We start from the raw sequence: 15,634 nt of genomic DNA on the forward strand, positions 1-15,634 counted from the left end.
TTAACCCAAGATCACCAGTAAGGTGATAAAGTGTCCTCCCTTCACATCAATTCCCCTGTTCAGCATGAAGAAGCCAGAGAGTCAGCATCCAGTTCCCAAATCAATGAGACAGTTGATTTAATTGCCATTGAAAAATTCTCGTCATTTTCCTGTAGCATCTGGTCCCCACTGGATCCTTTTAATTTCCTTCACCTGCTCCCCCCACCAACCAATTTCTGCAGCTCTGCAACTGCATCCCTGCCCATCCTCACCCTTCTGCCCCCAACCCTCACCTCCTTGTACCCCCAATATGTTTTTTCCCAATAGAAAAAGAAAAAAAGAAAAACAGACATCTATTAGGGAGATCAGATGATCATTTCCTGTCCGGGCCTCACAAGTTGGCTACATCTGAGTTTGATCCCCTCTGTCTAAGGCCCTTGAACTTGGATGTACAGGTCTGGTGTCACCACAAGTGGTCAGAAGGATGCATCAGCTGGAGTGCCAATGTATGAATTTGCTGGACTAAATATACTTGCAAAGTGGGTCAACTACTTGCCTCAGCTGGTCATTTCATCTCTCAGCAGGAAATTCTATAAGAACAATAATGGGATCCCAGTCAGAAGGGAGCTTGATGACCCCAGAATCACAGCACAGGGACATAACAGTGCTCTTCAACTGCCCTTTTCTGGGCGTTGCTTGTCTTTTATGCACAATTGAGTCACTCAGCATGTTCTCCACGGAGAACAAATAGTGAGCATCAGAGCTAGAACAGAGGAAGGACACAACTTTTTTTTTTTTAGGACACGACTTTTATCTCTTAGCCCAGGACCAAATTGTCCTTCTTAGTAAATGGTTCTGCCCTGCCTTTTCTGAAAGACCTTCACCACCAGTTAGTACATTGGCTACTTTTTTCTCCCTCTGGTTCTCTGTAAAATCTTTGCATTTCCCACTCTGGACACTTAGTGACCAACTTCCTCCTACCTTCTGCTTGCCCCACACCTCACTAACTGCGTAACAAGTCAATCAAAACCTAGTAACTTAACAATAATCATTTTACTGTCTTTCATGGTTAAAACACTAAGTTTTCAAACTGGAACAAGTAACAGTCAATAATTATCATTCTCATATACAAGTATGTACGATTTCATATTCATGATACTTTCTGTGAGATTGCATATTATGTGAATTTGACATTGAATGAATTTTGTATCTTTTTATTTTTGTCCATGCCATGGACTCATAGCTGAACCTAGGGCAAATTTCCAAGGTCTACAAATCGTGGAATAAGATTGCCCATCTTTCTTCTTCAGAGTACTTAGTGAATTTGAACCTTCAGAGAACTATGGATAGGCTGAGGTTCAGAGCCATTGTTCATAGAATCACTATGAATTATAGTCAATTTGACAGAACATAACAACAATGACAACTATTTGTATATAGTTGTTTTTGTATTTGATATATACTGGGAGCAGGATTGGCATCCATTTCCTAAACAGCATGCCTTTGGAAATGCTATGAACTTTGATTAATGTCGATAGTTATAGAAAGGCTTCAGGCCTTTTGTTCATACATTTGCTATGAGTTGTGCTCAACTCGAAGGCAATCATCAACAACAACAACATGGTTTCTGTTGGTAATGTATTTGGGTAGGGCTCAGCAAGGCATTTCTAGTTTACCATCTTTTGAGGAGATTGGAATCAAAGTGTGACTGAGACTAAATGGTACAGAGGGACAGCTGTGGGCTGGTCATGAATCCTTCTCTCCATATAATCTCCAGGTCTCTCTTCGTGGGCTAGTTTGGGCTTCCTCACAACATGGCAGACTCAGGCCAGTGGAGAATGCTTACATGGCAGCTAGCCTCCCTCCAAACAGGTAACCCATGAAATCAGAGCAGAAGTGTGGAACAGTTTTAACCTCAAAACTCAAGCAGTACCTATTCTTCCATTCTATTTTTTTTTCCCAACTTCTGTCTTTGGTTTGATTTTCTGGTTTTGCATTTTCTTTAGCCATTACATCCATTTTCTTTTTTAAAATTTATTATTAATGTCAATGAAAATTTACAGAGACTTTGGATTTCCATTCATTCTTCATTTATTCTTCCATTCTTTAATTGGTCAAGGCAATCACACAAACCTTCTTAGTTTCAGGAGAAGGAGACATAGACTCCAACACTCAATAGGTCAATTATGTGCCATCAGAAGGCAACATTTGTTCAAAAACAGAGCTTGGGAGTCAAGGAAGCACAGGAAGAAAAGACAAATGGAAATGGGAAGACCAATAAGGAATAAGGAAAAGTGCTGTTGCATCAAAGTGATTACAACCAATGTCAGGAAACAAAATGCATACAAATTGTTGAAAGAAAAACTAACTTTCACTCAAAGCACAAAAAGAAGTTTAAAAAGTCAATGGGAAAATTAGATAAAAAGAGCATGTTGTTGCTGTCATTGTGTACCATCCAGTTGGAACTGACCCATAGCTGACCTTCTGGCATGTTTTCAGAGGCACTTAATTGCATGGGAGGAGATTACCCATCCTTCTCCCACAGAGCAGCTGGTAGGATTTGAACCACATGCCTTTGGGATTGCAGCACAGCTTCTTGCCCTAGAACAATAGAGCTCCCTAAAAAGAGCAAAGTAACAGAAATTATTGTTGTTCTTTTAGAAAGATACAGTCACAATTGCCATAGCCATCATCCTTGCCCATTCTGTCCCTACTGAAGATCTGTAGGATCTCCTCAGTGCATCAGACCTTTTTTGGATCATCTAAAACCAATCCAAACCTATTGCCTTTGAACCTAACTCAGATGACACAGGATTGGGCAGCATTTCACTCTGTTGTGCATAAGGACACTACCAGTGGGCTCAGCGGCACTTAACAACAATAACAATAACAGACAGCAACTGGTTCTGATACTAGTTTTCACCAGTTTTTAAGTCTTGATTCCTGTTCCCTACAGGACACAGAAAGGCAATTGTGTCTTCCAACTGCCATCCCTGATTTACTTGCCTGTTTCTTGTCTAGAGAATGAGGCTCCTGATGCCTCTTAGATATCAAGATTCTCAGTGAAAAGGTCAAGTTCTACCAGAAGGTAGGTGCTGCTGACTTTCCATGGGTTAAATTGAAGTTCAGATCCTGGTGGACACAGGCTTCTGCAGACACTCGAGCCATGGTAGGAAGAAGACCCACTCAGGGGAGGAAGCCCAAACATGGCTCCAGGATGCACCCTGACACCTTCACTATGGCCTTCTCCAGCCGGCTTCTTTCTTGACTCCTTAGAGCTGACTCAGCTGAATAGAAAGAACACCAAATACAGCTACCTACATGAGCAACTTACCATGCAGCAACACAGAACTCGATATGCCATTAAAAACGTCTATTATAAACGTTATTTGGTTATAATGCTAAACTAACTGCCCTTTGATTTCATTTCTGGGTTATAAACCAAGGACATGAGCCGGTCAGCAGCTAACCAAACAGAGCCTTTGTAAGAAGGAACACTCTTTCTCAGGGTAAATACTGGCTAAGGCCAAGTTGCATGATTGGTTGATGGAATATAGGATACATTTCATTCCTTATTAGCCCCTTCAGCAGGTGTCCTTGTGCAGAACACCCCTGTAAAACTTCACCTGGCAGCTCTGGTAACAACACTAGAAAATAGACAAAAACTGGCTGTAGACAAAAAATGAATTGATTTGGGAGGAAAGGGATAGCGAGGGGGGGAAATATAGGTCAATTCCTTAAAAATATAGTAGAACTAGAAGCCCTGTAGTGTACAGCCAAATGGTTAAAATTATCTCATAGGTCTTACATAAGTTTCTTTCGGTGTTTATTTCTGGCGATCTATTTTTAAGTCTTTATGTAATAATACACAGTCTTATTTACACAGTACCTTCCTTGTATGTAGTAGGAACTCAGTAAATACTTCTTGAATGAACCAGTACAGTGTTTTAATTAGCTGGGCCACATGTACTGGTGCAAAGGAACAGTGTCACCTTACAGCTGAAGTCATAGAGGGGAAATAGCCCGCTCTGGATGAGCATACCAAGGCCTTGCCAGGGTTCTTCAGCGGTTTCCGTGGTGTTAACACTCATTATTTTTAAAACATTATCTTGTTTGTGAGATTAGGAATCCCAGCTATTCTAATCCCACTCTTCTTTCTTCCATACATATTAGGGAAAGGAACAGAATTTAGGGGTTCTTACACAGGGTCCTGTTTTCCTTAACGTCTTGAAGAGCAGTGCGGAGGAATGAGCTCTCCATGGGACAAAGGTGGGCAATAGCCTCCTGGACACCTCCTGGAAGGTCAGCTGTGAGTAATTTCCAACTTGATGGCACATAGTAACTACAACAACAACAACAACAACATATGTTTTTCTTCCTGTCATCTTCTGAGTATTTGGTTAGTGACATTTTATCAATGGCCATAAACCAGGAAATAATCAGAAACTGATCTTTCTAAGGATAATTGATCACCAATGCTTTTACTTTCCCCGCTTCCCCCATTTAGTGTTAGTTGAGAACCCAGCAGGGGCTTGGATATTTACCCCTCGGCAGGAGTTGAGTGAGAGAGAATGTCAGGTTCTGAGACTGTTGAGGATGGGCAGTTGGAGCGGCATTGCTGAATGGCAGCTGGAAGGCTGGCTTGGCCTGGAGCCCCAGGCACACTGAGACTGAGTCTGAGGCAAGTGTGGGGACAACAGGCAGGCTGAAATAGGGGCTAGAGGGTGAAGCAATTGAGGAGGAGAAAACAGCTGCTGGGAGAATGAGTTTTCATATAGAAAATACATTCAGGGAATAGGAGGTTACAGAATGAAATGGGAAGTCACTGAAATGGGAAAGGACATGAATCCAAGGGAGAAATGAGGCAGTCAGTGTTTGGCTGAAGCAGTCTTCTTTCTTTCTTAATCCTTTCTGTGGTATCGGTAAAGATTCTAAGGTGAATCTGTTACCTGAGCTAAGTAAAGGCTCTATTTCCTTCCCCTCTCCCTGAGAAACAGAACAATATCATGAATAGTTTCCAATATCTGGAAACACATGGAGTAGAGAACTCTGGTAACACACTAAGACATATGCTCTAAATGATAACAATTCCAAGGAGATTTGAGGGGTGGAAAAGAAAATGTGGAAACATTTACGGCCTTATAAGGGACCGAAACACAAGCTCTTCATGTATTTTAAAATACGTGTACTTCGCATATGTCTCACAAAACAGCTACAAACACATCTTCTGTGCGTTATGCACATCAGGAAGATGTCAAATATGATGTACCAATAACTGAAACCAGCTTAAGCCGGTTCAGTAATGGCTGACACAGTGAAATAAGAACAGACTCAAACTTTTTAAATGTGGGTATACTGAAACAACAGTTAGAAGGGGGAAAAAATTACAAGTCAAAGCCCTGAAAAGGGACACTCCAAAAAACCATAGAAAAGTCTTTTCTGAAGAGACTTATTGCTTGGACTGTAGGCGTGGTGGTGTTGTATACCATTGAGTCACAACCTACCCACAGCTGACCCTCCAGTTTGTTTTCATAGGCAATAAATCACATGGGAGGAGAGTGTCCATGTTTCTCATACTGGTGGATTTGAACCATGTACCCATGCATTTGCAGCACAATTTCTTACTATTAAGCCACCTATGCACTGCCAAAAGAACAAGCAGTTATGTCTTGGAGAAAATGCACCCAGAATGCTCCTTGGAGGCAAAGACGACAAAGCTTCATTTCATGCACTTTGGGCACATTACTGGGAGAAGCTATTCCTTGGAGAAGGACATCATGCCTGGAAAGGTGAAGGTCAGCAAAAGAGAGAAGACCCTCTCAATAGATGGCTTGACAGAGTGACTACAACAAAGGGCCCAAGTGTGTCAGAGATGATGAGGATGGAACAAGAGAGGACAGACCTTTTGTTTCTTGGGTCACTATGAGTTGTACTCAACCTGACGGCACCTAACAACAACAACAACAACGAGTCACCAGAGCTCCCTTGACGTGTGGAAAGTAAGACACCTTCAAAGCAGCTTGGTCAATTGTCATCCTTGAGCTGAGCAGAGATGTTTCTGTCTCTATTACAGTGCAATGCGTATGTCACTCTTAATTTGTAATAAGGATCAACAGGGCTTTTCTCCTAGAGATCTCTAGGTTTGAACTGCGTCAAATGCTTAAGCATTGTGTCACCATGGCTCCTTTACCAGAACATAGACATGTGTGTGTATTAATAATAGGAATACAACTCTAATAGTGAACTTTTGAGATACTGTTTAAAAATGCAGCTTGGATAACATTTTAGAGTGTAATGGAAGCATGTGTGTACACATTTAGTCATGTGGGACCTAGACCTAGACCAAGAAGCTCTTGACTGAAAAGAACAAGGGAATACTGCATGGTTTAAAATCGAGAAAGGTTTACATTAGGATGATATCCTTTTTCCATATCTACTCAATCTGTGTACTGAGAAAATAATTCTAGAAGTGGGACTTTATGAAGAAAAATGTGAAACCAGGATCAGAAGTAAACTCATCCATGATATGCATTATGATACAATCTTGTTTGCAAAAAGTGAAGAGAGTTTGAAGCACTTTAAGTAGAAGATCCAAGTCTACTGCCTTTTACTATAAATTACATGTTGGTATCAACAAAACAAAAAGCCTCACCACTGGGCCATTTAGTGACAACATGACAGATGGAGAAAAGATTGAAGTGGTCAACAATTTTATTTTACATGGATCCACAATCAATACCCATGGTAGTAGTAGTCAAAAATCAAAAGACGTGCTGTATTAGAAAATCTGCTGTCAATGACTTCTCCAAATTGCCAAAAAGGCAAGGATATTAGCTTAAAGACAAAGATGTGCCTGATCAAGCCATGGTCTTTTCAGTTACTTTCTGTGCATCTGAAAGTTGAATAAGGGTGATGGAAGAAGAATCAATGCCTTTGGATTGTGGTGCTGAAGAGTACTGTGCTAATCTTATTGTTTCTGACACACCTGCTCCAATTACCCCATCACTGAATCAGTCCATCTCATCAAGGGTCTTCCTCTCTTGTTTTTTTGGGTGGGTCTATCTATCTATCTATCTATCTATCTATCTATCTATCTATCTATCTATCTATCTATTCTTTCTATGTATGTACCGTCAAATTGGATCTGACTGTACAGGAGGCAATTGTTCCTCCTTCTTCAGCAGAGCATCTGGTGGATTTGAACCGCGCACCTCTGGGATTGCAGTGCCGTTTCCTGCCACTGGGCCACCAGAGCTCACCGGGTCTTCCTCTCTTGTGTTGTCCCTCTACCCTCCCAAGCATGATATTCCTCTCCAAGGACTGATCCCTCCTGGCAACATGTCCAAAGTATTTCAGATGAAGCTTCAGAATCCTTGCCTCCAAGGAGCAGCCTGGCTTTACCCTCTCCAGGATGAACTTACTTGTTCTCTTAGCAGTCCATGGTATAGTCAATACTCTTCGCTAGCATCATTGCTCAAAGGCATCAATTCTCCTTCTATCATCCCTAGACCTTGTCCAGCTTTCTGATGCATAGCAAGTTATTGCAAAGACCATGGCCTGTATCAGGTGCACTTTAGTCTCCAGACTGGCATAATTGCTCTTCCGTACTTTGGAGAGGTCTCTGAGTACAAATCTAGTCAATGCTTAATGGAAATAATAAAGTGCAGCCCGCTCAGAACTGCCCTTTTGTGGATTTGGGGAACTGAAGAATACAAACTTCTTTGCAATTCATTAGAAAATTAGTCAATCACCTTATAAGTTTTTAGGAGTCTGAATCTTTCTGCTCAGACTCTGATGATGTAATTTAAATGCAGACCAGAGTTGACCGTCAAATAAAGGACATGAGGAGATGTAACACTTTTCATGGAAATGTTAATAAAGTCCATGGGTAAAGATTCCAGGCTTGACAACTCTTTGGAGAGGAGGGATAGATGATAAACACGGGTAAAGTGAAATCTCCTTGCCTTGCAAACAAGCTCACCCAGGGTAATCTCAGGGATAGGATGTTAGAGTGGTGAGGCTCCTTACAAGTCATAGAGACAATTTCCTGGCTTTATTGATGAGAAAATTGAGCTTTGGAGAAAGTAAGATGACCTACAAAAAAAACCAAAACCAAACAAACAAAAAAAAACAACAACCCTGAAACCAACTTTAAACTTTATGTCTGTGCATTAAGAGATTCTACACCACTACCCATTGTTGCTGGGTTGTTAGGTGCCATCAAGTTGAGCATGACTCATAGCAACCCTATGAATAACAGATCTGAACCCTGTCCTATCCTGTGCCATCCTCATCCTCACAATCTCTGACACACTCAAGCCATTGTTGCAGTCATTGTGTCAACCCACCTGGTTGAGGATCGTCCTCTCTTTAACTGACCCTCACCTTTCTTTATTTTAATTAATCATTTTTTATTCATTTTAATGAAAATTTACAGAGACTTTGGATTTCCATTCATTCATTCATTGTTGCACTTTTCTCCCCTCCCAACCCTCACCCCTAGTACTCTTTTTTTACTCTTGGAAAAGTAAAAGAAAAATTATTTCATTGTTTTACAATCCCTCCGCCCAGGTGCACTCCACTCTGTAGCCTTCGTTCTGGACTCCTGTCTTGACAATAATATCAGTCTCCCCCCGACTCCAAGGTCAGTCCCATTTTATAACAGTGGCATTATACAGTATTTGTCCCTGTGTGACTGAGATGTTTCACTCAGCATAATGTCCTCCAGGGTCACCCATTTTGAATAATATTTCATGAGTTCCTTGTTTTTAAATGCAGCATAGTATTCCATTCTGTGAATATACCAGAACTTCTCTATCCATTCATTTGTTGATGGGCACTTAGGTTGTTTCCAACTCCTTGCTATTGTGAACAAAGCCACAATAAACATGGGTGTGCATATATCTGCTTGGGTGTCAGTTATGGTCTCTTTGAGGTATATTCCCAGTAGTGGAATTGCTGGGTCAAATGGTATCTCTATTTGCAACTTTTTGAGAAAACACCACACCACCTTCCACAGGGGTTGCACCATTTTACACTCCCACCAACAGTGAATAAGGGTTCCAGTTTCTCCACAACCTCGCCAGCATTTGTTGCTAGCTGTTCTGTTAAATTTTGCTATTCTGACTGAGGTGAGATGATATCTCATAGTTGTTTTGATTTGTATCTCTCTTAGAGCTAGGGATTTTGAACATTTCTTCATGTGCTTGTTGGCCATCTGAATGTCTTCTCCGGTGAAGTGTCTGTTCATATCCTGTGTCCATTTTGCTATTGGATTGTTTACATTTATCTTCTTGTGGTGGACCCTCCACCTTTCCAAGCATGACATCCTTCTCCAAGAAATAGTCATTCCTAGCAACATGCACAAAGGATGTGAGACAAAGCCATCCTTGCCTCCAAGGAGCACTCTAGCTGCACCTTGTCCAAAGCACATGTTTGTTACTTTGACAACGAGATAGTCAGTACTCTTCTCCAACACCACAGCTCAAAGACATCAACTCTTCTGTCATCCTTATTCATTGTCAGATCTCAGATGCATAATAAATGACTGAAAAGATGATGGCCTGGACCAGGTGCACCTTAGTCCTCAAACTAACATCCTTGCTCTTCAATAATTTGAAGAGGTCCATAACTACAGACTTTCCCAGTGCAATACATCTCCTGCTCTCTTGACTACTTATATCAAGTGCATTGATTGTGGCTGCAAGTAAAATGAATTTTCTGACAGCTTCAATCTTAACTCCACCTATCATGATGTTGCTTATAAATCCAGAAGTGACACTTTGTTTTCTTGAGGTTGAGATGCAATTCATATTGAATGTTGCTGCGCTTGATCTTTTGCACTATGTGTTTCAAGTTCTCCTCATTTTCAGCAAGCAGCGTTGTGTCATAATGCAGGCTGTTGATGAGTCTTCCTCCAATGCTGATGCCACATTCTTCTTCATAGAGCCCACATTCTCTAATAATTTGCTCAGCCTACAGATTGAATAGGGATGGAGAGAGGATACAACCCTGATGTGCACCTTTCTTAATTTTAAACCATGTAGTGTTCCCTTGCACTATTCACACAACAGAGTATTGGTGCAACTATAGGTTTTGTATTAGCACAGTTAAGTGTTCTGGGATTCCCATTCTTCTCAATGTTAGCTACAAATCGCTATGCTCTAGAGCCACACAGTCAATACCATAACATAGTCAATAAGTTCTTTCTCTTGGGCTTGGATCAGGAGGCAGCCACGTTTTATTGCTCAGCCATGGTCAAAATCAAGGCTCAGGACCTTCGCAGCAAGAAAAAGGAGGAGTTGTTGAAACAGCTGGACAATCTGAAAGTAGAACTTTCCCATCTGCACGTCGCCAAAGTGACAGGCGGTGCAGCTTCTAAGCTCTCCAAAATCTGAATTGTCCGAAAATCCATTGCCCGTGTTCTCACTGTTATTAACCAGACTCAGAAGGAGAACCTCGGAAAATACTATAAGGACAAGAAGTACAAACCCCTGGATCTGCACCCCAAGAAAACACGTGCCACGCGCCGAAGGCTCAACAAGCACAATGAGAACCTAAAAATCAATAAGCAGCAGCAAAAAAAGGGCCTGCACCCACTGTGGAAATATGCAGTCAAGGCCTGAACTTCTTAAATAAATAAAACACAAAACTAAAAAACAAACAAACAAAACATAGTAAAGCATACATAAACATTCTACTTTCTACTTTGCCCAAATCTACCTGACACTGGTAATGATATCCCTGGTGCCACAGCCTCTGCTAAATTCATGAGGGAAAAACAAATTAGGAGGCAGTTGTCAGAACAGAGCAAGGAAATACTGCATGGTTCAAAATTGAGAAGGGTGTATACCAGGGATGTGTCCTAGCTCCATACCTTTTCAATCTATATGCAGAACAGATCCTCTGGGAGGCTGGGCGTGGTCTTTGCAATTACTTACTATGCATCAGAAAGCTGGACAATGACAAGGGATGAAAGAAGGAGAATTTATGCCTTTGAGCTGTGGTGATGGAGAAGAATATTTAATATGCCAAAATATGTTTGGAGAACAAACAGGTTCATCCTGGAGAGGGTGAAACCAGGCTGCTCCTTGGAGGCAAGGACTTTGAAGCTCCTTCTGACATACTTTGAGCATGTCGTGAGGGGAACCAGTCCTTGAAGAGGGACATCATGCTTGGGAGGATGGAGGGACAACACAAGAGAGGAACACCCTGGATGAGATGGATTGATTCAGTGGCTGGGGTAATGGGGGTAGGTGTGTCAGAGACAATAAGGTTGGCTCAGGATAGAACAGAGTTCAAAGATGTTGTTCATAGGGTCGCTATGAGTCGCAGGCCACTAGACAGCACATAACAACAATATAATATCACTCTACACCTATAGGAGGAGCACTCTGGTAGTCTAGTGGCAAAAAACTGTGCAGCAATTCTGAAGGCATGAAGTTCAAATCACCAGTTACTCTATAAGAGAAAGGTGGGTAATCTCCTGTGTAATTAACAGCATCTGAAAATCCACCGAAGTGTCAACAGTGGGTCAGTCCTGACTCACTGATACACACCAACACCTATAAGGGAGCTCTGGCGGCCTAGTAGGGAGAAGTTGAACTGTAATCCCAAAGGCACATGGTTCAAATACATCAGCTGCTCTGTGGGAGAAAGATGGACAACCTCTTGCTGTGTACTTTTTGAAAACCTGCTGGAGGGTCACCTATGAGCAGATTCTGGTTCAATGGCACAAAACAACAACTATACCTACAAGAATCACTAAGTGCAAACAGTCAAGTACTTGACCACTAACCAAAAGATTGATGGTTCAAGCTTACCTAGCACCAGGCCTACCAATGTGTTTCTGAAACATCACTGCCTTAAAAACTCTCTGAGGAAAATCTACTCTACATACATGGTGTTGCCAAGAGCTAGAATCAACTCTAAAACCACTAACAACAAACAACAACCAAAATAGTGATGATACCAAATGTCGGCAGGATGTCAAGAAGATCACTCACCTGTTGTTGCTAGGGATGATCAATAGCGCAACCATTCTGGAAAATAGTTTGGCAGTTTCTTCAAAAAATAACAAAATAAAAATACACGTCCTAGTACTCCAGGGATTTATCCTAGAGAAATAACATTCATGTCCATAATAACTTGTATCTAATTTTTCATAATGATGTCACTTGCCTTGAAACTGAAAAGATGCAAAGTATCCTTAAATAGATAAATGGTTATGCGATGATTTATCCATGCCATAGAATACAAACTCAGCGATAAAAAGGAGTAAACCATTAATGCACACACAGTTTAGATGAATCTCGAAAGGTTGCATATTGTATGATTTCCCTTATATGTTGTTTATTCTTTTGTGAGCCCATGGGACAGTCACTACTCTTTGCCAGCACCACAATGCAAAGGCATCAATGATTCTTCAGTCTTCCTTATACACTATCCATACAATATCCTTACACACATACAAATCAATGGGGGAAAAAACATGGCTTGAGTCAGGTGCACCTTACTTAGTTTTTAAATTTACTTTCTTGGACAGATTTCAGCAGAGCTTCCATTTCTATAACATTCTCAAAATGAAAGAATTAGAGAAACAGAAGATGGATCAGTGGTTCCCAGGGCCTGGAAGCAGTATGGGTAGGACTCTAAAGGACAGTATATGATAAATCTTTGTTGTGATGGAATAGACCTTTATGTTGATTGCAGTAATGGTTACACAAATCTATATACATGATAAAGTGGCATAGAAATAGACATACATGTGGTGTTAGCCTAAAAGTTGGCTTTTTAAAGCCATTACAGTTAGCCCCCTCTGGTCTTCAACTACCTTAACTGCAGACACATGGTCGTGCAAATCAGCATAATCTTGCAAATCACCAACAGCTATGGGACTAGAATAAAAGAATGCTTCCTACACTGAACAGCAAGACTTGAGGGAGACTAGAGCAGACTCTGATGGCAAGACTCTGGTCTTGGTGGAGAAACTGTGGCATTGCTGTAGAGAAACTGTGCAAGGTGTAAGCAGAGGAGCTCTGAGATAAAGGCCACAGTTAAAGGTGTTTGCTGTTATTGCCAGATGGTTGAAGGAGCTAACTTATATAACTTGCTGGATGCTTGTTTGCTTGGAAGCAAAACTTGGTGGATGATTTGGATTTGACTGCTGAACTGAAACCAGAGCCTAGACTAATTGAGGAATTGTGCCTTGGAACTTGGTCTAAAACCTGGACTTATTTTGGGTGATATTTTTTGCCTCCCTCACTCTCCAACTTCCTTCCCTAATAAACCTCATTGTTGGTACCATAACTGAGTCTGTGAATCAGCAAAGAATAAACGAACCTCTTGCTGTTCCTCTGGCACTAGAGGTACCAGGAGCTGGGCTACAGGCTCTTTATCTGTTTTCTACTCTGGGGCAGTGAAGGGCTGTACTGTTCTTATTCTCTCTGGCCCTTTCAGAGAGATACTCATGGCCCTGTGCCTCTATGTATGGTTTTCTCTCTTCAGATAATATACTTTGTACCAGCATAAATTTCCAGGATTTTTAATTGTATTATAATGTAAGGAGTTGTTTACATTATATATCAACCAGATAGCCTAAAGCTATTGGTTCTAAACTCCCAAACACTCTGTGGGAGAAAGACGTGTAGTAACCTCCTTTAAATATTTACAACCTTGGAAACCTGAAACAGAGTCATAATTAGTGAGAAGTGACTGGAGGGCAGTGGGTATGTATATAGAGAGAGCTTAGGGAGTGCGAATAGCCAATGTGCTCAGCTGCTAACTGAAAAGCCAGTGATTCAAATCACTCAGAGGAACCTTGGAACAAAAGCCTGGAGATCTATGCTGGGAAACTCAGCCAGCCTATAGAAGGAGCACCGTTCTCTGACAAGAATGGGGTTATCATGAACTGGAGTTGGCTACATAGAAACTGGTAACTGGTAATAATTACATAAAATTAAACTTATCAGGGAAAATTTGAAGAAGGGAACATTGGACCTCTCTGTGTTATCTTCATGCTTTCCTGTGAATCGTAATTATGGCCAAATAAAAAAGATTCTTTAAAATGAAGGACAATGCAGGAACTCATTTCTGTTACGATACGTGTGATTATCTGTCTTAATATGTGTAATTAGCCAGCTTAATCACATATATTGTTAGAATGTATCATTATACATGGAGATTGGCTAAATAATAGACCAGCACAATAAAGCAAATATCACAATCGAGCTACTAAAATTTTTTGGTTTACCAGTGCATAGAAAAGTTACGTTTACACTGGGCTAGTGGTAAGAAGCTGTACTGCACTCCCAAAGGCACAGGATTCAAATCCACCAGCTATTCCATAGGAGAAGGATGGGTAATCTCATTCCTCTTGTGTGATTTACTGCCTCTGAAAACCCACTGGAGGGTCAATGGTGAGTCAGTTCTGACTTGAAGACACACAACAGCAGCAGCAACAACACTGTAGTCTATTAAAGGAGGCTTGGTGAAGTAGTGTGTTACGTGTTGTGTTATTAACTAAGAAGTTGGTTGTTTGAACTCACCACCTGCTACTCCTGTAATGATTTACAGCCTCAGAACTCTGGTCAGTGTGCACTGGAATTGATTCAACAGCACGGTTTTGGTTTGTTTGGGCATTGAGTGTGCAATAGTGTCATGAAAATATTTTAAATATTGTGAGAATTGTCAAAACTTACACAGAGAGACAGAGTGAATAGATGCTAGTGGGAAACTGGCACTGACAGACTCGCTTGGTGCAGGTTTACTACAAACATTTCACGTGAAAAAAATTCTATCTGTGAAGCACAACGAAGTGAAGTGCAATAAAATGAAGCATGCCTATGATGCACGTCCGTATAACTGCACCTGGAAATCTAATGAAAAAATTCCAGTTAATTGCCTATGTTTGCTGGGGCAGTTCCTCATGGAATTTGTTGCCACTCTGGTTAATGATGCTGGTCATGGTCTCAACTTTATGTAGCAAATATTTAGAAATCTGTTTTGTCTGTAACAACTATTTCAAATTCTCTTCACTTCGTGCAAACTTTCTGCTTGATTTCCACCCTCGCCTGCCTCCCATTTCCAAAGAAAAGTAGGCTTTTAGAAATGCAGTCTCTTAGCTCCCCCACCCTCAAGAGAGCTGCATCCCATGCCCTCGCTCCCTTATCCCCTCAATTCTCAGTAAAGGTATTTTACTTCTCTCCTTCTGTGTTGGTAATTCTGTATATTTTGTAGTGAAGGTTAAACAAATCAATTGTAGAAGAGAGGATGGTGAGATTTTTGCTCATTTTCTTTGGCCGTATCACCAGAAAAGATCAAACACTGACAAGGACATCATGGTTGATAAGGTGGAAGAGCAGAAAAGTGAAAGAATCTTCAAAGAGAAATGATCCAATAACCACAATTGGCTCATCATAGTGGTAATCGTGAAGATGGCCCAGATTATTAACATTCTTTTATACATAAGGTCACTATGAGACAGAGCTAGCTACCTGATAGCAAATAAAAACCCTTGTTCTGGGCTCAGTCTCCACCCGGATTCTAAATCTCACCCTCTTCTGTTTCCCCTAAGGCCTTTCTCCCCCAGTTATTCCCTCTTTCTTCTGCAGCTTCAGTCTCATAGACTACTTAGATGTTTAAAAGCAAGAGCAGA

The 15,634-nt window shown here is 41.1% G+C and overlaps 1 protein-coding gene across 1 annotated transcript; it reads left to right on the plus strand.

Annotated features, from left to right (window-relative positions):
* Positions 1-10,232: 10,232 nt before the first annotated feature.
* On the plus strand, positions 10,233-10,604 carry LOC102845151 (60S ribosomal protein L35-like). Its single transcript, XM_006887779.1, has 2 exons — positions 10,233-10,337; positions 10,422-10,604. The coding sequence occupies exons 1-2, from the start codon at positions 10,233-10,235 to the stop codon at positions 10,602-10,604; spliced, it is 288 nt and encodes a 95-aa protein (XP_006887841.1).
* The last annotated feature ends 5,030 nt before the right edge of the window (positions 10,605-15,634 follow it).

The sequence above is a fragment of the Elephantulus edwardii genome, unplaced genomic scaffold (assembly GCF_000299155.1).
Source record: "Elephantulus edwardii isolate Elephantulus edwardi_28Jun2011 unplaced genomic scaffold, EleEdw1.0 scaffold00061, whole genome shotgun sequence".
Classification (NCBI taxonomy): Eukaryota; Metazoa; Chordata; class Mammalia; order Macroscelidea; family Macroscelididae; genus Elephantulus; species Elephantulus edwardii.